This window comes from Panulirus ornatus, chromosome 5 (genome assembly GCF_036320965.1).
Source record: "Panulirus ornatus isolate Po-2019 chromosome 5, ASM3632096v1, whole genome shotgun sequence".
NCBI lineage: Eukaryota > Metazoa > Arthropoda > Malacostraca > Decapoda > Palinuridae > Panulirus > Panulirus ornatus.
Window position 1 is genome coordinate 19,236,410 of NC_092228.1, and position 24,729 is coordinate 19,261,138.

Consider the following 24,729-nt stretch of genomic DNA (forward strand, 5'->3'; position numbering starts at 1 on the left):
GTTTCTCAGCTTCAGTTCCTGTCTCCATAAGTTGACTGCATCAGGTAGACGGCATAAGGTGACCCTGACTTTGACCCTGTCATACACTGATTGGTTACACTGCCCCGCGTTAAGACAACAGACAACTGATCTAAAATGACACTGAACGCACCACATCTGAATTTTTCTCTCGAGGAAAGAAAGGAGAGCTTCCTCTGAGACTGATGGATTCGCATCATAACGTTCATTTCTCTTTCTTAGCCGGTCTGTAGTTGCTTTGTAGTCTGTGTTGCCGCAGAAGTTCCTGGCATCGTTCCAGTTCTTCATACCTAGCCCGAAGTGATTCCAGAAACTTTTCCAGAGAATAGGTTAGACCCCCACAATCTTCAGTCAACTTAAACTCCTTGAAAAGCTTTATCTGTGCTGCTGAACCGTACAAGAATTAAGTTCCAGATCTCGACCATCAGAGCAGTTTCAAGACAGTCCATTTTGTCTGCAGTGTCTGAGCTTCGTGTCTTGCTTCAGGTGTTTGCTTCAAGTCATTTTCAATATTTCTGAGGCCATTTTGAGTGCATGTTGTATCCATCTACGAGGACTTCCGTAGCATCAGCTCTTACTGACCAACGCGTCTGACAGGGACTTCAAAGTTGGTACTCTTTTCATTTCCTTCCAGAAACTTCATCAGATTTGCCCATGTGTGTTGACGCAAGAATAAAGGTTTAACCTTTGTGTGAAGCCAAAATAACTAACAGCTTTAACACAGCAAGAGTCAGCAGCCTGTCCAACAAGATTCAATGGATGAGCATCACAGGGAATGAAAACTGCAGCTGGGTTCTCAAGTCTGGCTTGCATTCCATATTTGTGGCAGTGTCGTAGGACTGCCCTTTGTAATCTTCATAATGTAAATATTCTTTTTCTAGTCATTCTAGCAGAGCTGTAGCCAGTTCTTCAGCCTGGTGAGAGCCAGTCTGCAGAAAAGTTAAAAAACCTTTTTACCGGCTTCCCAGAAACATATCACACTATGACTCTTAGCTGGTCAATACGAGCCAGGTTTGGTGTTGAATCTACGGAAACTGAGTACTTGACAGTTTTAAGTTCTGCCAAAATATAATTCTTAATATATCTTGACATCAGCGGGACAATATCTTCGTAGATGGTCAATTATGACTGCTTACCACTTCCAAGGCTGCCCCCAAAATTCTTTAACAAAATCCATCAGAAATGGACCAAATTGTTCAATAAGTTTCAGAATTCCTAAAAAAAAAAAAAAAAAAAAACCATGATGCTTGGATCCTATGATCTCTTCACTACCCCTAAATACCAAGTCTCTATTGGTCACTCACTCCAGTATTTCTAGTTTTCCTGCACTTGTTTTTCCAACTCCCTGTCAACATGAGAAGATTCCCTACATCGAAGATTGAACTTCAGCACAGAATCTATGTGGCCTCGGCTTTGTTCACTTTTAATTTCTTTTTTCCTCAACGTTTTTTCCAGCCATTAAAGCCATCCTCGCTGTAAACCTGCCACGTCAGGCTGGACATCAGACACATGCTTTCCTCAGACACGAAACCACATGACTGGGTCTGGATCACATGATGACGCTTCACTGCCCATGTCTGAGGTATCTGTAGCATGATGTGATGATCCTCAGTATCTTGATGTGATATGTTGCTCTCATTTTCAGCAGATGCACTTGGAACCAGTACGAACAAGGCACATCTGGTACTGGTTCTTCATCATTAACTTCTGTTTTCGATTTTGGAACCAGAGAAAAATTCTGCAAGGCTCGGTGGTGTCTTGGCCAAGACAGCAGCAATTCTTTCACTCCTCTTTGAAAGCCTATCTCTTCTAGGCCCCAGGCAGCCGAATTTTCCGTGGGAATTCTGTGTGACTGTAATCTAAAGAAGCAAAAAGAAGAAAATAGATTAAAAAGTACAAGAAAATATTTTACTCACGAACTGAGCTTAAAATATTATCTTTAATTTTTCTATCAACCTTTTTCCGACGCACGTCTGGAAATGATTTTTACGATGCAGTCGGACGTTGCGCGACATATGTCGTGAACTAAGATTGGGCTAGATATTGAAAAAAAAAAAGAAAGTAAGCAACCACATTCCAGCCTGCGACCTTTTATTGATCACAAAAAATTTCTTTATTATGCAGTTAGTACCAACATATTCCTACGTTAATATGAAGATGTGGCAATCTGCAGCTGCCCCAAATAACGCTGATACCCCCACGAAAAATGACATTTTAGAAATGTGTGCATCTTGTTGCATTCCACATTTCTTTTTAACATTACCGGAAGCGTTTTAAGATACCTACAGGAGACAAGAGCGTAAGTGCCAAATTTTACGCTCATACGAGCTATGGAACATGTTTTACTGAAAGCGGTCAAACGGGAAAAACCGCTAAAGTCAGCAAACCGCGACTGCTGTCTGAGCACGGCAGCAAAGCGGTGACCCATCACTGCTTGATGAAAGGCAGGGCAGATTTTTATTTCTTTTATTCTCATCTCAAAGCAACACGACCGTTTTAAAACACCTTGAAGTCAGCCAGTGTGAACGAAGTTTCGCCACAGCGTAGGCAAACATTACGCGACGCGAGCGAACAAACGTTTCGCAGCAGCATAGGGAGTAACACGTCATCTGCTAATCCCGTGGGGTCTAGCACTGAGTCCACCGTTTCGACAAATCTTTACTCTTTCTCGGCTGTCAGCAAGGTCGCCTAACCTTCACTTGACCTCAATTACGTCTCTGGAACATCCAGCTTTCATGGAAAAGTTGGCCACAGTGTAGTCGCGATCTTGGCTCAAAAAACTTTTTTTTTCTTCACATTTTTGTATGGGGAGGGGGGGGGGAGGCCTCCGGCACAGGAGCTATTTGAGGGGGGGGGGGGGGGCTCCGGCACGGGGAGCACGGGACAATTGCCCTTTTTCCCCCCCACAATAAATCCGGCACTGCCGATAGCACCTATGTATGTCCTATGTCTAAGTTATCCTAAGGACACGCAAATGGGCCAAGAACCTCTGCAGCTATAGGAGTCGTATCCTTACAAAGTGGAATCATTCCTTTGAATGACTAGAATCAATATGAGGAGAAATATCTTCAGTCTGAGAATAATGTTATGTCCACTTATCGTGAAGCAGCTAAACTACGTGTATAAGGTGCGGTTGCCAAAATGCATCAGACTTTATGGTAATACAAAGAAATCATACTTTCTGAATACGTGGAGGAAAATTTGGGGGAGTTACGGAGAAATGGGGAAATAATCGGGTTTTAGATTAAACATCTGATGAATTGGGTTGTTTATAGAAGTACTTGACACAAATGTAGATCAAACAACAAAAGATGGAGCAGTTTTGAAAGGAGAAATGAAATATAAATCAAGTCTATAAGTGAATTTGGCTATTTGTCGGAGAGTGAAAGATGGAAGTAAAAAGATGGAGAAGGGAAAACAATTAATGGAATCCTGAGGAACACCACTGCTAATAACGAATACAGTGATTAATTTATCAATAATTTTGAGGTGGACCAAACAAGAAAACCGTAAAAAAAAGGAAAAAAATGGGATTCGTCAGCGGAAAGAGGATCGAAGAAATTTGACCCTCCTGTCAGATCATATCATCAAAACCTTTTTAATAATCATTGAACGAGAGATAAGACTGCTAGTCATGCCAGTATGGCAAGTCACTTGCCCGAGTGACCGAAGAACAGAGGTAACTGAACTATGGGTTACATAAAGATGATACAATGGCTGTAGGCTTGCATTATTACCACAACAGGAATCTCTATTACATGCTTGACTTAAACAGGTATACTTGACTAAGACAGGCGTCGCCGGAGCCAAGACAGCAACCCTGTCAAGAAAAACATAAAGGTTTGCAAGTCAGTCCAGTCAGCGGTGATGAAGGTGGGCGACCTTCAACACGTGCAGACGACACCGCCCGCGTACCTTGATGGTGTCATCTTTAGATGTTGAGGGTCGCCTCTCCCACACTCCCTTCCTGGTCGGGAGGTGCAACACACTGGCACACTATCACCTCCTGCGCTAAAGCCCCAATGCTGCTCCGGGAAAAGCAATATAAATATTCTTTTTCCTTGTAGCATCGATACAGTTGCTGAATAGGATAATGTAATAAATGAAACGTGTCGATCTACCGACGAACTGTTGCTCGGACTGCCGTGAAACAGCGACGAAGACAACCGCGGACAATTATTAGTTTCAATTTTAAAGTACTTAGTATAAAGGTTATGCAGGGTGAGGCAGCCAGAGCTCGGTGGTGACACGTCCTTCCCATGACGTGGCGGTCAGCCCACACGCACACGTGGTTATTTCCCGCATATTCAATAAACCTCGCACTCTTTTCAGTTAAAGAGGATTTGATGTGTTCAAAGTAGCAATATATATGTACCCTTTGATTTGTTATGGATTCTCACGGGTACAGGGGAACAACAGAGGAAGGTAAGTGGCACAGGGGATAATCAGACAGCTGACTGCGGCAAAAATTAAACAACAAAGCCTGGGGCGAAGGTGGTACGTACCAGGCAGCGCCGCGTGGGGCAGACGAAGGCAGTCGTACCGTTGTCCTGGTACCGGTCACTGGACCACTTCTGACGTGGATCTCCACATAACAGGTACGTCTAGGATGAAATGTTCATTGAGAACATTCCTATTACCTTTTATACCAAACAATGCATCAGACAACCTTAAGTTTGGAAAGTGACGCCCGGTAACGTGCACTTCAGTGATACAAAATTACTTCTTGAACATTTGATCCGATTTAGATTAAAACTTATCTTGATTTTTGAAGCAATTAGTTATAAACATTACCTATCGCAACATGAGAGAAGTAATTTACTAGGGTTTCTGTAAATCTATAGGCCTAACCATTAAAACGTGAGAGATGATTAACCACGGTTCTTTTAATTCATCAGCTATTACATGACATGTAATTAACTAGGGTTGTGTTCATTAGGCTTGATTATGAAACGATGAAAGACGTAAACGAAGGTTGCTATACATCATTAACCATGAAGAAATGAAGGAAGACAATTTATAATGACGACTGGTACACATAACACTGAATGGCAGATCAATATGAGTGATGCTCGTAACACTAAATGACAGATCAACATGTCTGGTGCTCTTGACACAGACTTCAAAATAACATGTCTGGTGCTTGTAACAGCGACAGACGAACATGACAAGATCTGCTAAACGAGACGAAATCACGGTTACTTATTTCTGTTGAGGGCAACAGAATCCTGAAGGAAATGCGAGGCACCAGGGACGGGCGGGGTTATACTGCAGCGGTCGGACATATGGCTAAAGAAATCTAATGTTGGTAAAACCAGCCATGAAAATGGTAAGGGATTTCAAAGGACCAGGCGATGAGTAACATGTCGGAGGTCATTAGAGTCGCGCTATGCGAGACTTGAGTTTGTTGTTACGCTGAACTCGTCGCCACAAAAGACAAACGATGTTTCGGTCGATGTCAAAATCACTTTCAGTGACTGCTAGTGACATATTCAGGTAAGTATACACGAAGTTCAGCCGCCCTAAGCTGGAATGCACCACAACAGTCTGAGATCTCCTCACGTGAGGAGCTACAGAAAACTGCTGGAAATGATCCAGAGGAATGGGACAAAATAACAGCAGATCTGAGTGGGAGCTACCAAGGTGAGGGTAACCCTCAGTGGGGCCACTGTGAAAAAATGAAAGAGAAGGAATGACACAGTAATTACATACGTTAATAAGAGGCCATGACGACGTTAACACAGAACACTTCTTTCGATTTCCCAAGGAATCCAGAGCAACTGGAAGTAAACAAATAAAGTGCACGGAAACTGGCATGTGGGGAGATGCCTTCCTCCACTGTGCACGTAATTGGGGGTATGTCGTTACACAGTAGCTGTAACATTATTACTAAAAATGATACAATTAAAAGCATACATATATTTTTCTACTATGATGAAGAACTGGGAAGTGTAATGCTGTCGTGCTTATGACCCGATTATAGAAAATCCTTTATTGCCACCACAATGTAATGAATAAATCTTTGTAATAAGATTATAGAAAATCATTTCTGGCCACCACAATGTAAGATATAAATCTTTCTATTAAATCTGCAAAGCCACAGTTAAATCCATACACATCTGCGAGAGAAGTTAACAGAAAACACTTCATGTGCTTGTAACACCCCTGCCATATGACGATCAACAAATTGTCAGTTATGCAAAATACTGTAGGATCACATGAACGTCTTCAGTGAGGAGAAAAATCCAAATTTTTATATCATCACCAACTGACGCAAGCACGAGGTGTTGATTGCGTAACTATATAACCTTAGTACACACACACACACACACACACACACTAGCATCCAGACACATACCAACCAGCATAAAGTCACGGGCGGACTGAGAACATTAACAAGCGTCATAGTGCATCAAAACTATTAATTCAACTTTAACCTCCATTGTGTGTAGCCCGTCATGTTGTGTGGTGTCTAGTGTTGCAGGTCCAGCATGTGGTGGGTGCGGGTGACACTCGGTGTGGTAGTGGTGGTGGCGGGGCAGGAGCAGCCGCGGGTCGTGACTCCCTCAGGAACCTTCCTGGGCCACCAGTACCCCTCCGCCAGACAAGGCCGCAACATCTACGCCTTCACCGGCATCCCCTACGCCAAGCCTCCCATCGGCCACCTCAGGTTCAGGGTGAGTCCTGCCTGTAGCAGTCTCTTGGGTGGGTACTTGTGGCTGAGTGATGCACGGCCGAGTGCCCCAGGGTGAATGTACCTATGGTGAGTTCTCCAGGACGGGTGGTGTACCCTGGGTGAATGTCCTCATAATGAGTACCTCTCGCTGGGCAATATATCCAAGAGGTAAGTGGCCTCCAAGTGTAGTCATGTATATGGAGATCTTACGGGGGAAAGTATTTCCATGGTGAAGCTTTAAGGATGAAGGGGGCACCAGGTGTGTCCTCGTTATACGTTGTCCAGGATGGCTGCCCCAGGGTAAGTGGTGGCTGGCTGTGTGGTTCTGGGGTGAAGTATCTTGGGAGATGATACAACGGGCTAAATGTTCACTGGGAGAGGTTTCCGTGGTGAGTTTCTTATTAGATTATGTCTACCAAACATTATATGTGTTGCCTCACCATTCACAAGACAATGTAAGAGAATCTCGCCAGATTTCACTGGAGAATTCCACGTTCAGGTCCACACATATCCAGCACTGCATGTCCCCAGCATTAGGTGGTCAGATCACCAGCATATGTTCATCTGTACAGAACTAAGCCCATCCTTAACACCTTAGACAACGATTTAACGATGCAGAAGCCAACATCTATACCAGAAGCGATAGACGTGTCTAGTTGAACACTACAAAACCCACTATAACCATCAGTAACGAATAAGACATCTAACATGCTATTATCAGACGTACTTCCTAACCACATATCAAAATAATTTAGCCCAGTATTCTATGAAATACTTCCGTCCACCACCAAGAGCTCCCGGGCTAGCGTTCGAAAACCAGCCAAGACGGCACAACTCGCCATCATCATCACAAAGAGCGAAGGCATCTCTGTTGACGTAGCCGAGCCTACTGTCCCCACAAACCGTGTCGAACCCAAAACCTCCTTTAGCGTCATAAAAGCCCTCCAGGTCCACATTCCAGAATCCATAACCCTCTTCCCTTAGCCACAACCCAGTATTTCTCATGAGCAACAACTTCACACCTTCAGGCTGGACCCACACTGACACCAGACGCAGTTGAGCCATGAGTGACCACTAACAGCTTGACCCCCTGACCTTCCAGGAGCCTGAGCCATACGGGCCACACCCGACACCTTACAACGCCACGGTGACGGCCCCAGCCTGCCTCCAGTGGGACAACCTGCGTGGCCGAGGACCAGTGGGTCAGGAGGACTGCCTCTACCTCAACCTGTACACCAATGTGGTGAGTACACCCACCCACTACCTCAACCTGTACACCAATGTGGTGAGTACACCCACCCACTACCTCAACCTGTACACCAATGTGGTGAGTACACCCACCCACTACCTCAACCTGTACACCAATGTGGTGAGTACACCTGTACACCAGTGTGGTGAGTACACTCACGTGCCCATGGTTACATGCCACACTACTGTAGTACTACATCAATTTCGTCACACTACATGTGGTATATACGCATCTTGGTCACCCTGCAGGTGATGCAGTCTCACCTGGTTCACACTGCAGTTGACAGAGATCTAAACACCATCACACTAAACACAGTCGAGTACATACTTATTCTAATACTTGTAATGCAGTTACGACCAGCACTTCCACAACACTGCAGTGTACGTGTTCGTACAACATTAAGTAATAACATTGATCACACTATATAGTCATAATGTAATCTGCGTTTCTCTGCCCACACAAAACTGTCACTCCACACTCACACTTACGCAAGGCTTCCTGTATATGAATGGTACATAACTGGCCTTGATTCAGGCCTTACCACCTTGAGCACGACGGTACGACCCTTGAGCACGACGGTACGACCCTTGAGCATGACGGTGCGACCTTTCAGCACGACGGTACGTCCTTTGAGCACGACGGTACGACTCCTAGGTATGCAGGCCTGGCCTGTGACCCGAACCACATGAGTTAGGTTAAAGGCCAGGCCATCATACCCTAGGGTCGTCGCGTCATACTCAAGGGTCGTACCGTCGTGCTCGCAGGTTGTACCGTCTGGCTTTAGGTCGTACCGTCTTGATCAAGATGTTAATTATTCTTTTATACAGCCTTTGTTCCTTAGCTACACCACATTGCCTGCGTCAGCCACGAACCAAGCCCGTATCAGCCACCAACATAGCCCGTGTCAGCCACTAACATAGCCCGTGTCAGCCAGTAACATAGCCCGCATGAGCCACTAACATAGCCCGTATCAGCCACTAACATAGCCCGCATGAGCCACTAACATAGCCCGTGTCAGCCACTAACATAGCCCGCGTCAGCTACTGCAAAGTCCTTGTAAGCTATTACATAATACGTGTCAGCCAGTGTCAGACCCATACAGCCTGTCAGCCAGTATCAGCCTGTATAGACCCATGTAGCCCGTTCACCAAGTATAAAGCCGACGTAAGCCACTACCCAGCCAGTGTCAGCCATTACACAGACAGTGCAAACGCTACAAAGCCAGTGTCAGCCACTCCACATCCAGCACCAGCCACTCACTCACTATACGGCCATTACCAGCCATTAGACAGCCAGAGCCAGTCAGGACACACCCAATGTCAGCCACTCCACATCCAGCACCAGCCACTCACTCACTATACGGCCATTACCAGCCATTAGACAGCCAGAGCCAGTCAGGACACACCCAATGTCAGCCACTACACATCCAGCACCAGCCACTCACTATACGGCCTTCACCAGCCACTAGACAGCCAAAACCACTCAGTACACAGCCAGTGTCAGCCACTACATGTCCAGGACCAGCCACTCACTGTACGGCCATTACCAGCTACTAGACAGCCAAAACCAGTCAGTACACAGCCAGTGTAAGCCACTACACATGTGATGCCAGCCGGTGTTGTGTGTGCCGCAGGTACCAGAGCCGCCGGGGTACTTCAACACGCAGCCGGTGGTAGTGTTCCTGCAGGCGGGCACCTGGACCTCAGGCTCGGGGGCCGACGACCTCTTCCAGCCAGACTACATGCTGGAGTCGGACGTGACTGTGGTCACCATCAACCACAGGCTGGGGCCCTTCGGTAAGACCAGCTCCTCCATCGACACTATATAGTCTTTCCAGCCCGCTCATCCATCTGTTGGATGTATGACCTTAAACCTCTCTCTCTCTCTCTCTCTCTCTCTCTCTCTCTCTCGGTATCAAAACGCTAACCGAGCGGTATTTGCGGCGAGCGCTCAGTGCTAGAACTGACCTAGAGCGAGAGCTCATCATAGGTAATCGTAGATATGTCCTTTGTCCTAGATCTAGTAAGGTGTGTTTATATCATAAAGTGTGGCTCAACACATCATCAACACCGTCTAACTGTGTGCGAGTGGCGCGACAACCCTCACAACCCCACAGCCTAGCTTCACTGATGAGAAAAAACCCAAAATGAGATTTATTTTATTTCTCTACATAAAAATCTGTCCAATAAAGATATGTCGTCGCCAATGAAGTCCAAATGGCCGGCTTTTCGTTCATGGACTGAGTGTACAAGGGAGACAAACGTGTTTCCACCATACAATCCACGAACACTCCCCTCCCAGCGAGGTAGGCTCAGCAAGCATTCTTGACGACGATGCTCATCGAGTTAATACGAGCATCACGTTGACTCCTACCACGGAAAATAGTCTAGTGGGAAATGCTTCATTAACTAAGAATATATGTATACTTCATACAACCGTGCACGTGATCTCAGTTTACATATGATGCCCAATATGTATATACACTGCTGTGATATTTGTAAAATGAATGAGAGGTTGTTTCCATGAACTACTGCCACGCCCTAATAGTCTTTATATATATATATATATATATATATATATATATATATATATAACTTTGCTCCTCAGGTTTCCTAACCACGGAGGACTCTGAGGCTGTGGGTAACTACGGCCTGATGGATCAGGTGCGAGCACTGGAGTGGGTACGCGACAACGTCCGCTACTTCGGCGGTATGAACGACTCGGTCACCGTCATGGGCTCCGGCGCGGGCGGCACCAGCGCCCACCTCCTCATGCTGTCTCCCTGGACCCGCGGGGCCTCCACCTTCCCTGACAACTTCGGTGAGTCTTCTCTACACCCGCTCTCCTACCCCGACCACTCTGTGGTGGTACCATCTCTACCACTTCCCCCCACCAAATGTGTTAGCGTCCCTCTGCTACTTCCCCTGACCACCTGTGCTAGCATCCCTCTACCACCTGTGTTAGCGTCCCTCTACCACTTCCCCCGACCATCTGTGTTAGCGTCCCTCTGCCACTTCCCCCGACCACCCGTGGTAGTGTCTCTCTACCACTTCCCCCGACCACCCGTGGTAGTGTCCCTCTACCACTTCCCCCGACCGTCTGTGTTAGCGTCCCTCTGCCACTTCCCCCGACCACCCGTGGTAGTGTCCCTCTACCACTTCCCCCGACCACCCGTGGTAGTGTCCCTCTGCCACTTCCCCCGACCACCCGTGGTAGTGTCCCTCTACCACTTCCCCGACCATCTGTGTTAGCGTCCCTCCGCCACTTCCCCCGACCACCCGTGGTAGTGTCCCTCTACCACTTCCCCCGACCACCCGTGGTAGTGTCCCTCCACCACTTCCCCCGACCACCAGTGGTAGTGTCCCTCTAACACTTCCCCCTACCACCCGTGGTAGTGTCCCTCTACCACATCCCCCGACCACCCGTGGTAGTGTCCCTCTGCCACTTCCCCCGACCACCTGTGGTAGTGTCCCTCTAACACTACCCCCGACCACCTGTGGTAGTGTCCCTCTACCACATCCCCCGACCACCCGTGGCAGTGTCCCTCTGCCACTTTCTCCGACCACCTGTGGTAGTGTCCCTCTCCCACCCGTGATACTGTACCTCTACCACTTCCCCCGACCACCCGTGGTAGTGTCCCTCTGCCACTTCCCCCGACCATCTGTGGTAGTGTCCCTCTACCACATCCCCCGACCACCCGTGGTAGTGTCCCTCTGCCACTTCCCCCGACCACCCGTGGTAATGTCCCTCTACCACATCCCCCGACCACCCGTGGCAGTGTCCCTCTGCCACTTCCCCCGACCACCCGTGGTAGTGTCCCTCTACCACTTCCCCCGACCGTCTGTGTTAGCGTCCCTCTGCCACTTCCCCCGACCACCTGTGGTAGTGTCCCTCTACCACATCCCCCGACCACCCGTGGTAGTGTCCCTCTGCCACTTCCCCCGACCACCTGTGGTAGTGTCCCTCTACCACATCCCCCGACCACCCGTGGTAGTGTCCCTCTGCCACTTCCCCCGACCACCCGTGGTAATGTCCCTCTACCACATCCCCCGACCACCCGTGGCAGTGTCCCTCTGCCACTTCCTCCGACCACCAGTGGTAGTGTCCCTCTACCACTTCCCCCGACCACCCGTGGTAGTGTCCCTCTGCCACTTCCCCCGACCACCCGTGGTAGTGTTCCTCTACCACCCGTGATACTGTACCTCTACCACTTCCCCCGACCACCCGTGGTAGTGTCCCTCTGCCACTTCCCCCGACCACCCGTGGTAGTGTCCCTCTACCACATCCCCCGACCACCCGTGGCAGTGTCCCTCTGCCACTTCCTCCGACCACCAGTGGTAGTGTCCCTCTACCACTTCCCCCGACCACCCGTGGTAGTGTCCCTCTGCCACTTCCCCCAACCACCCGTGGTAGTGTCCCTCTACCACATCCCCCGACCACCCGTGGTAGTGTCCCTCTGCCACTTCCTCCGACCACCTGTGGTAGTGTCCCTCTAACACTACCCCCGACCACCTGTGGTAGTGTCCCTCTGCCACTTCCCCCGACCACCCGTGGTAGCGTCCCTCTGCCACTTCCCCCGACCACCCGTGGTAGTGTCTCTCTGCCACTTCCCCCGACCACCCGTGGTAGTGTCCCTCTGCCTCTTCCCCCGACCACCCGTGGTAGTGTCCCTCTGCCACTTCCCCCGACCACCCGTGGTAGTGTCTCTCTGCCTCTTCCCCCGACCACCCGTGGTAGTGTCCCTCTGCCACTTCCCCCGACCACCCGTGGTAGTGTCTCTCTGCCACTTCCCCCAACCACCCGTGGTAGTGTCCCTCTGCCACTTCCCCAACCACCCGTGGTAGTGTCCCTCTGTCACTTCCCCCGACCACCTGTGGTAGTGTCCCTCTGCCACTTCCCCCGACCACCCGTGGCAGTGTCCCTCTGCCACTTCCCCCGACCACCTGTGGTAGTGTCCCTCTAACACTACCCCCGACCACCTGTGGTAGTGTCCCTCTGCCACTTCCCTCCCGCCGACTCACAAGTGCTCTGCTCCGGCAGCCTTGATGCAGAGGGTCATCTCCCAGAGCGGGACGGCCTACAGCCCCCACGCCATCGTGAGGAACGCACGGGTGCAGGCCCTCAAGCTAGGATTCCAGCTGGGATGTCCCACGACCTCGTCCAGGGAGCTCGTGGACTGCCTGAGGTCCGTCTCGGGGGACAAGATCGTCGACCAGATCCCAGCCATGTATGTGAGTACTGATGGGCCATTTTAGAGGGGAGGGAGACAAGCCATTCTCTTTGTACTTACCAAGTTTCCTGCAGTTTTGTAACTGGTCTTGGTAGGCTTTCTTAATCTCTAAGCTTCTTTTTCTTCTCTCTCTCTCTCTCTCTCTCTCTCTCTCTCTCTCTCTCTCTCTCTCTCTCTCTCTCTCTCTCTTCTGTCATAACATCGACCATTAACGAGAGTAACTGTGTTTTCCTAACAGTCTACACCCTTGTGTTTCCTTTAAATATGTGAACAGTCATGCCACCATCAGCATTAACGAAATATTGCATGAAAGAAGCCATTCATGGTATACATAGGTGCACACATTAATGATGTTTAATACACAGTTTATATATATATATATATATATATATATATATATATATATATATATATATATATATATATATATATATATTTTTTTTTTTTTTTTTTTTTTTTTTTTTTTTTTTTTTTTGCTGTCGCTGTCTCCCGCGTTTGCGAGGCAGCGCAAGGAAACAGACGAAAGAAATGGCCCAACCCACCCCCATACACATGTATATACATACGTCCACACACGCAAATATACATACCTACACAGCTTTCCATGGTTTACCCCAGACGCTTCACGTGCCCTGATTCAAGCCACTGACAGCACGTCAACCCCGGTATACCACATCGATCCAATTCACTCTATTCCTTGCCCTCCTTTCACCCTCCTGCATGTTCAGGCCCCGGTCACACAAAATCTTTTTCACTCCATCTTTCCACCTCCAATTTGGTCTCCCACTTCTCCTCGTTCCCTCCACCTCCGACACATATATCCTCTTGGTCAATCTTTCCTCACTCATTCTCTCCATGTGCCCAAACCATTTCAAAACACCCTCTTCTGCTCTCTCAACCACGCTCTTTTTATTTCCACACATCTCTCTTACCCTTACGTTACTTACTCGATCAAACCACCTCACACCACACATTGTCCTCAGACATCTCATTTCCAGCACATTCATCCTCCTGCGCACAACTCTATCCATAGCCCACGCCTCGCAACCATACAACATTGTTGGAACCGCTATTCCTTCAAACATACCCATTTTTGCTTTCCGAGATAATGTTCTCGACTTCCACACATTCTTCAAGGCTCCCAGGATTTTCGCCCCCTCCCCCACCCTATGATCCACTTCCGCTTCCATGGTTCCATCCGCTGCCAGATCCACTCCCAGATATCTAAAACACTTTACTTCCTCCAGTTTTTCTACATTCAAACTTACCTCCCAATTGACTTGACCCTCACCCCTACTGTACCTAATAACCTTGCTCTTATTCACATTTACTCATATATATATATATATATATATATATATATATATATATATATATATATATATATATATATATATATATATACTTGATCCCGCCGTTTTCTGCGTTAGCGAGGTAGCGCCAGAAAAACACAAAGAAAGTCCCTATCAGCTCACACCCATTCTCTAGCTGTCATGTGTAACGCACCGAAACCGTGATTTACCCTGCACGTTTCATATGTCCTGGTTCAGTCCACAGACAGCACGTCAACCCCTTTATACCACATTTTTCCAATTCACTCTACCCCGTGCACGCCATTCACGCTCCTGCATGTTTGGGCCCCGATCGCACAAAATCTACTTCACTCCATCCTTCCATATTCAATTTGGTCTCCCCGTTCTCCTTGTGGTAAAATTTTCGTTTCGGCCATCCACCAGTTTGTAAGTTGAAATTATATTTTTCCGATGATTTTTGATGTGTTATGCATGATTCTGACCTTCATTTCTACGGCAAATCACTTTTGAAATATACCCCACTTCATCCAACCGGGGTTCTGGGTGGAGAATATCACAAAAACGCAGTGATTTGTGATAGAGACGATGGTCAGAATTGTTCAAAGAACAACATCAAGAACATCGAAATAACAATTTCACTCAAACCTAACCTAACCTGACCAGGGCCCAAAGTAATCTCCCGTAACCTATGCCCAGATGTGCTAACCTTGATTGAACTCGGGACTCACAGTTGGGGTTGCCGTGGTCCTTCCTCTCCCTCCACAAGTCGCACTGGCTGCTGTTTGTTCGACCGAGAGAGAGAGAGAGAGAGAGAGAGAGAGAGAGAGAGAGAGAGAGAGAGAGAGAGATTACAGGCAGTGACGAGGAACTGTTGTAGATGCCTCTCCTCGCTGAGCTGTGTGACGAACAAGGACCGAGAAAAGTACTACTTGAAGTAGAGATGCTTGCAGTCAGGCCGCTTCACCCACCCCTTTATGTCTCCTCCACAAACCCTCAATATTCTGCATGTGATTCAGCAAACTCTTTGACTGTTTAATGACAAGATGGCCGTATTTGTCGTTCCTCAGGCTGTTGTGGACTATTCACCTGTCGCTCACAAGTTGTCCTTGGCCGTATATACTGCTTGATTAGAGGAATTCAGTGTAGCAACATAGGGTTTATGGGCCACACGTTTTAAAAGAAGCGACCAAAAACTTGGACTGCCTCTCAGTGCCACCAAACGCCCAGATCCTCAAGCTTATAACTTTTATCTTTTTTATATGTTTAGAAACAGCCAACGGGCCAATTACCAACTTACTTGTTAAGCTGCCTTAATGAACCAGATGAAGACCTATTCACAAACACAAAATTGCTGTTGATGATAGGCTTCTGTACTTTGGCCACTGTTGTTGTGAGGCTGAAGGTCCTTCAACGGCTTTCAGGAGGATGAATATGAAGTTCCTCTGATCAACTGTGTCGGAGAAGAGACTGTCTAGTGTGGTATCACTGCACCTCCACCACAGCCTTCAGATCCATGCAGACAAATTTCGTCAGACATTCAGCCAGAAACATCACCGCAAAATGTTCCACAGTTCCATCTGAATGAGTTAATGATAAACAATCAAATACTGATGAACATTATAAATAATTTAGAATCTGGCACAAACTGTATTTTTGCCCATAATTTTTTGTACTTAGTATTACTAGCAACAGATTTCCACCCCCCCCCCCCCTTTTTTTTTCTGAATTCCTAGATCCACCCCTGAGGTGGATGTGGCCTGCTTCCTGAGCGCTGCGGAACCTTGGAGCAGGAAGGTAATATATATTTTTTTTTTTTTTTATACTTTGTCGCTGTCTCCCGCGTTTGCGAGGTAGCGCAAGGAAACAGACGAAAGAAATGGCCCAACCCCCCCCCCCCCATACACATGTACATACACACGTCCACACACGCAAATATACATACCTACACAGCTTTCCATGGTTTACCCCAGACGCTTCACATGCCTTGCTTCAATCCACTGACAGCACGTCAACCCCTGTATACCACATGACTCCAATTCACTCTATTTCTTGCCCTCCTTTCACCCTCCTGCATGTTCAGGCCCCGATCACACAAAATCTTTTTCACTCCATCTTTCCACCTCCAATTTGGTCTCCCTCTTCTCCTCGTTCCCTCCACCTCCGACACATATATCCTCTTGGTCAATCTCTCCTCACTCATTCTCTCCATGTGCCCAAACCATTTCAAAACACCCTCTTCTGCTCTCTCAACCACGCTCTTTTTATTTTCACACATCTCTCTTACCCTTACGTTACTTACTCGATCAAACCACCTCACACCACACATTGTCCTCAAACATCTCATTTCCAGCACATCCATCCTCCTGCGCACATCTCTATCCATAGGCCACGCCTCGCAACCATACAACATTGTTGGAACCACTATTCCCTCAAACATACCCATTTTTGCTTTCCGAGATAATGTTCTCGACTTCCACACATTTTTCAAGGCTCCCAAAATTTTCGCCCCCTCCCCCACCCTATGATCCACTTCCGCTTCCATGGTTCCATCCGCTGACAGATCCACTCCCAGATATCTAAAAACACTTCACTTCCTCCAGTTTTTCTCCATTCAAACTCACCTCCCAATTGACTTGACCCTCACCCCTACTGTACCTAATAACCTTGCTCTTATTCACATTTACTCTCAACTTTCTTCTTCCACACACTTTACCAAACTCAGTCACCAGCTTCTGCAGTTTCTCACATGAATCAGCCACCAGCGCTGTATCATCAGCGAACAACAACTGACTCACTTCCCAAGCTCTCTCATCCCCAACAGACTTCATACTTGCCCCTCTTTCCAGGACTCTTGCATTTACCTCCCTTACAACCCCATCCATAAACAAATTAAACAACCATGGAGACATCACACACCCCTGCCGCAAACCTACATTCACTAAGAACCAATCACTTTCCTCTCTTCCTACACGTACACATGCCTTACATCCTCGATAAAAACTTTTCACTGCTTCTAACAACTTGCCTCCCACACCATATATTCTTAATACCTTCCACAGAGCATCTCTATCAACTCTATCATATGCCTTCTCCAGATCCATAAATGCTACATACAAATCCATTTGCTTTTCTAAGTATTTCTCACATACATTCTTCAAAGCAAACACCTGATCCACACATCCTCTACCACTTCTGAAACCGCACTGCTCTTCCCCAATCTGATGCTCTGTACATGCCTTCACCCTCTCAATCAATACCCTCCCATATAATTTACCAGGAATACTCAACAAACTTATACCTCTGTAATTTGAGCACTCACTCTTATCCCCTTTGCCTTTGTACAATGGCACTATGCACGCATTCCGCCAATCCTCAGGCACCTCACCATGAGTCATACATACATTAAATAACCTTACCATCCAGTCAACAATACAGTCACCCCCTTTCTTAATAAATTCCACTGCAATACCATCCAAACCTGCTGCCTTGCCGGCTTTCATCTTCCGCAAAGCTTTTACTACCTCTTCTCTGTTTACCAAATCATTTTCCCTAACCCTCTCACTTTGCACACCACCTCGACCAAAACACCCTATATCTGCCACTCTGTCATCAGACACATTCAACAAACCTTCAAAATACTCATTCCATCTCCTTCTCACATCACCGCTACTTGTTATCACCTCCCCATTTACGCCCTTCACTGAAGTTCCCATTTGCTCCCTTGTCTTACGCACCCTATTTACCTCCTTCCAGAACATCTTTTTATTCTCCCTAAAATTTACTGATAGTCTCTCACCCCAACTCTCATTTGCCCTTTTTTTCACCTCTTGCACCTTTCTCTTGACCTCCTGTCTCTTTCTTTTATACTTTTCCCACTCAATTGCATTTTTTCCCTGCAAAAATCGTCCAAATGCCTCTCTCTTCTCTTTCACTAATACTCTTACTTCTTCATCCCACCACTCACTACCCTTTCTAAACAGCCCACCTCCCACTCTTCTCATGCCACAAGCATCTTTTGCGCAATCCATCACTGATTCCCTAAATACATCCCATTCCTCCCCCACTCCCCTTACTTCCATTGTTCTCACCTTTTTCCATTCTGTACACAGTCTCTCCTGGTACTTCCCCACACAGGTCTCCTTCCCAAGCTCACTTACTCTCACCACCTTCTTCACCCCAACATTCACTCCTCTTTTCTGAAAACCCATACTAATCTTCACCTTAGCCTCCACTAGATAATGATCAGACATCCCTCCAGTTGCACCTCTCAGCACATTAACATCCAAAAGTCTCTCTTTTTATACTTATATATATATATATATATATATATATATATATATATATATATATATATATATATATATATATACTGAAGCATGAGCCTTCCTTTTTCACCATAAGTAGCTATGGCCGCCACCTTTGGTTTGTTTGTGGAAAATTCTCTAGTACTATCACTCTCCTACCTTATAAACGCCAACCCAGTTGTCCACCGCTCTCACCACTATATATATCCATACGTTACTATAGTCCAATATTCTTCTCTTGATGTCTGAGTATGTCTGCAATTCTTTAAAAAAGAAATTAAGATATCTGACACAACAGACTTCAGTGTTACAATAAACAACAGAGCAGTGTCAGTTAATGAGTATCATAGTGTTCGAAATGTGATGGAATGTTGAGTTGTGATTGTGTCGCCGCAGGTGTGGGACGAGGAGCCGGTACCCTTCGGTCCTGTTGTGGACCAGTGGCAGGGGAGCCAGGCCTTCCTGCCCGACGAACCACACCATCTCATCCGCCATCAACAGTTCCTCCAGCTGCCCTGGATGCTGGGCACTAATAGGGACGACGGCGCCTTCAGGGTCCAAGGTGAGTCTCCTTACTCTCCTGCATACCTCGTGGTATGGCTTCAGTATGAATAAAATCAGTGAGCAACAGACGTAAGATTGTTGAGCAGTTGTGAGTTTTGGTAAGACTTTCGTCTAATGCTCGAGAACACATTCAGACATTGAGAATAGGAGCATGATTGAAACATGAAATCGATAATATCTATTCGTAACACTAAAATATCACATTAACGTCAAAATCAAACAAGAAACACAAATTCAAGGAGGGTATAATTATACTGGTAAGTTGTTGAATATCAAGTGTACCTGATTCCGACAGACATCTTGAGGGACACCAGTCTGACGGAGCAACTCAACAAGCAGTGGGAGAAGTATGGTCCGATCCTGCTGGGCCTCCCGAGCACCTCCTGCAAGGATCCCGTCGATGTCGCCAACAGGATCCGTAAATACTACATGGGCAAGAAAAAGTTTGGCGAGGAATCGTCCAAGGAGTTCGTAGAGGTCAGTTCATGTTCTTTTTTTTTTTATATATATATATATAGGTCAGCTAGGCTCGTACTGGCAACTTACGTAAGTCTCTGGAAAGTATTCATTCGAAAACGTTATCCGATTATGACTAGTCGCTCAGCCACAATCTATTCCATAAAATATTATTTATATATGAAGGTAGTTGACTTACGACATGGCTCAATATCAGACAAAAACAGGCTTGTGTTGTGAACTTGCGTTTTCGTTTAACGGGTTAGTAATTTTTCGTGAATTCTGTGATAGCTTCGTTCAGGGAAATCACACTAATGTAAAGGAATAGCTGATATTAGAATTACTTTATCATTGGTTTTATGACAAGTTTCTTATCGTGGGTTTACAAATGATGTCAGGATGTCTTCATTCCTGACACACTACAGCCGAGTGAGGCAGGTACAAGGGAATCGATGGGTAGAAAAACAATTTACTGAATACAGTCTACAGTTCAGATTTAATCATCCAAACTTCACCAGACATTTATGGATGACTAACAAAGTGCTCTGAGCGTACAGAAGCAGCGTTTCATGATTCAACTAGTGGGGACACCAGCTAACGTTTGCGTGATGGCAACACTTGCGTTTCGACAGATGATGACGGACAGGTTCTTCCTTTACCCGACCGACCAGGCGGCGAAGGACCACTGCTACTACCTCAAGAACCAGCACTGCTACCGGTACGAGTTGGCCTTCACCGGCCGCAAGTCCTTTCTCGACATCCTGCATCAAGAAAGTCCTCAAGACGTCGCCAAATCAATGTTCGGTGAGTGAGATCGCAGCCGTAGCCACTCGCAGTAAACAGCCAATCACTAATAGTGTTCATTTACTGTCATTTTCTTCTTTACTAAAGTACTACTATCATGTGCAGATTATATGTGGCTATCCGTAGTCCCCATTAGCAAAAGTTTTGTGCAGAAAAAAATATATATAGCACTGTTTAGTTTTATTCACTGAGGCTTGAGCCTCGCACGTTATATTCACACCATACAAAGAGTGAGGTTGGTGATTAAGTTTGGAAGGGTGTGTGAGACAAGAAAGCTGAGGATGAATGTTAATAAAGACAAGGTTAATTAGGTCCAGAAGGGTTAAGAGACAAGTTAGTTGGAATGCAAGTTTGAATGGAGAAAAATTGGAGGAAGTGAAGTGTTTTAGATATCTGAGAGTGGACTTGGCAGAGAATAGAACCATGGAAGCGGAAGTGAGTCACAGGGTGAGGGAGGCGGCGAAGGTTTAGGGAGCGATGAAGAATTTGTGGAAAAAGAGAACGTTATCCCGGAAAGCAAAAATGGGTATGTTTGAAGGAATAGTAGTTCCAACAGTATCATATGGGTGCGAGGCATGGGAGGTTGAACGGAGGGTGGATGTGTTGGAAATGAGATGTTTGAGGATAACCGTTAGGAAACATCCTACGGACGACCTTATCTTCGTAACAAGTTTACACACATCGTAGACTGGAAGCAGCCGTTAGTATATGGTGTTGACATCCTCGGAGGGACGGACTGTGGACTTTTTGGTAGAAGGTTGCTTTCTGTTGCTGTATGATGATGATGATGATGATAATAATAATAATAATAATAATAATAATAATAATAATAGTAATAATAACACAATAATAATAATGATTCCTCCTGAGCTTTGGTGTAAATATTCCTGAGTACTCGAAACAGAAACGAGGTTGAAATATTATTGATTTCTTGACAAAGTCCTGAGTGTGTGCAGAAAGTAGACCAGTGGGTTATATTTCCGTGTAAAGTTACAGAGCTGCTGTAGTAGTACCATATTGCCCGGGTACAGTTTTTTATAAATAGTTTATCACCCAAGTACCATTCTGTATTCATGGCCGCCTTCCTCGCTACCCCCATATAATGATATCTCTTTGTTCCATTACTTCACTCCCTCACGCTTCATATCCCTATAGTATGGATAATCACTTTTCTTTCTACTCCGAGCACACATACGGTTTGGTGAGGGGGATTCCTGTGTAAGAGCCCGGCAGGTACCACCAGCTCTGCAGACATTGTGTGTATTGTTCTTGTCCTCACCAAAGCACACGGGTCACCTCCAGTAACACATACATGTCTGATGCTTGGTGGTGGGTGGCAGGTGCGGCCGAGTTCAACCCTAGGTTCCACAACACGCGCGGCTCCCACGGCTGGGGCGTGAGCTTCCTAGACGAACTGCTCTTCCTCTTCCCCTCCAGCAAGTTGGACCTGACCTACAAGCGGGACTTCGACTCGGACTCCGCCTCACGGGTCTCCACACACATGATCATGCTCTGGACAAACTTCATCAAAGGCAGGTGGGTGGCTGCCTTCAACTGTGCTGTGTACTATTTTACTGAAACAAAGTGGGTGGTTCTAGCACCTACGACGTTACCTGTGACGTGAGCCACAACTAGGTATCCATTTCGAAGGCAAAAACCTTGTCTTGAAGATCTTCCTGTCATGCATAAGTTCATGTAACTGTAATGGGAATGCTGAAGTTCAGTGAGGTGCGCTGGGTACATGAAGTTGATATTCACGCGTGCACCACACCTGGACCTACGTATCACTAAGTCTAGCTTGTCATCAGTGCCCTTTGTTCAAAGACAACCTCACCAGAAAGCTATGCTGCCTATGGTATAAGTCAGCCTGCCTGATGGCTATGGGTTGAGCGTATGTAGTACGTGTATATTGTTCTAGCCTGCGTTTGTGATTCCTTTTCCTGTTACGAGGCGAGGGCGCTACCCCTATATCGCCATGTGTCTAAACCTTGTTTGTACACCATGTCTTAACCTTATGTACACATATATAAACCAACCCAGCTGACGCCAGGTGGACCAGCTCCAACAGGGAGGATGAACATCTGGGTTGGTTGTGAGCTGACTACCCCGGCCACGCCTTGCACTCCGGACCATTAGATTGGTAGATCGCAACGCTTCCCTCTGCACCACGGAGGCTTGTGTGTGTGTGTGTGTGTGTGTGTGTGTTTGTAACATTTCACTGTATTCATGTTGTCCTCGGCAGTGACCCGACGCCCTTATTGGATGGCTGGCCGGACGACGTCTCGCCATGGGACACCTGGTGGGAGCCCTTCGTCAACGGCTACATGTTCTACCTGCAGATCGACCCACAGATGGAGAGTAAAGACGTCCCCCTCAAGAGTGAGCAGATGGCCTTCTGGCACGACCTGCCGCTCTTCGAGAACCGCGACCATAACGTTATCAGGGACGAACTGTGAGCACGGCCACAACCCCAGCGTAACACTTGCTATATAATACGGTACTTTATACTGACCAAATACCCCACGAAATAGACGAAAGACTCATGCACTCACGTGTGTGTGTGTGTGTATATATATATATATATATATATATATATATATATATATATATATATATATATATATATATATATATATATTCTTACCTGCTCGCCCTCATCCATTCCTGGCGCCGACCCTCCCCACATGAAACAACATCACCATCCCCTGTGTCACCAAGGTTGAGCAAAGAAAGATTAGGAAGAAAGGCCACATCCGCTCACATCCATTCTCTAGCTGTCATGTGTAATGCCCCGAAACTACAACTCCCTATCCACATCCAGGCCGTCCACTGACGGCACGTCGACCCCATTATATCACATCGTTCCTATTCACTCTATTCCGTGTACGCCTTTCACCCTCCTGCATGTTCAGGCTCCGATCACTCAAAATCTTGTTCACTCAATCCTTCCATCTCCAATTTGGTTTCCCGCTTCTCCTTGTTCCCTCTACTTCTGACACAAATGTTTTCTTATCTACAGCCCATGCCTCGCAACCATATAATTTTGTTGGAACTACTATTCCTTCAAACATACCCATTTTATCTGAGATAACATTCTTTCCTTCCATATATTCTTCATCGATGGTTCCCAGAACCCTCGCCCCCTTCCCCACCCTAATACTCACTTCCGCTTCCATGGTTCCATTCTCTGCAAGCCCAGCCCCAGATATCTAAAGCACTTCACTTCCTCGTTTTCTCCATTCAAACTTACATCCCAGCTAACTTGTCCCTCAACCCTATTAAACCTAATAACCTTGTTTTTATTCACATTTACTCTTAACTTTTTCCTTTAACACACTTCCAAACTAAGTCACCAACTTCTGCAGTTTCCCACTCGAATCAGCCACCAGTGCTGCATCATCGGCGGACAACAACTGACTCACTTCCCAGGCCTTTTCATCCCAACAGACTGCATACTCGCATCCTCTCTCTAAAACTCTTGCATTTACCTCCCTAACCACCCCATCCATTAAGAATTAAACAACCATGGTGACATCACACACCCCTGCCGTAGACCGACCTTTATTGGGAACCAATCACCCTCCTCTCTTCCTCCTCGTACACATGCCTTACACCCTTGATAAAAAATTTCTTACTGCTTCTAGCAAATATTCTTAAGACCTTCCACAAAGCATCTTTATCAACTCTTATCATACGCCTTCTCCAGATCCATAAATGCTACATACAAATCCATCTGTTTTTTAAAGTATATCTCACGCACATTCCTGTGGTTTTATGTGCACGTTATACAAAAGACTGTCTACAATATGTATAATTTCCTAATAAATATAAATGACTTTGTTTAATACTTAAGTATTCCTTATTTAGACTGTCCGCTCACCTTAACTGTACAAAGTACCGATGATGAAATTCAAATAATATGGAACAGTACGGCTAATATGACCGGATTGTTTAAAATTAAATGCGAGACATCTCGAACCAGCGATGCGCTGATATCCAATGTGAAATACATATTTGCTAATCTAACGAATGCAAAAAAATAACCTGTTTATCAAATAATCATTGTACATCTCTATGAAATATGTCTTATCTAACAAATGAAAAGCAGATTACAG

General features: G+C 46.3%; 1 protein-coding gene across 1 annotated transcript; it reads left to right on the plus strand.

Moving 5' to 3' along the window:
- The first annotated feature begins 4,486 nt into the window (after nt 1-4,486).
- On the plus strand, nt 4,487-24,118 carry LOC139748615 (esterase E4-like). Its single transcript, XM_071661759.1, has 11 exons — nt 4,487-4,616; nt 6,495-6,695; nt 7,797-7,937; nt 9,577-9,739; nt 10,551-10,763; nt 12,984-13,174; nt 19,187-19,352; nt 19,650-19,831; nt 20,443-20,614; nt 21,955-22,150; nt 22,857-24,118. The coding sequence occupies exons 2-11, from the start codon at nt 6,510-6,512 to the stop codon at nt 23,068-23,070; spliced, it is 1,824 nt and encodes a 607-aa protein (XP_071517860.1). The 5' UTR covers nt 4,487-4,616; nt 6,495-6,509; the 3' UTR covers nt 23,071-24,118.
- Nucleotides 24,119-24,729: the final 611 nt, after the last annotated feature.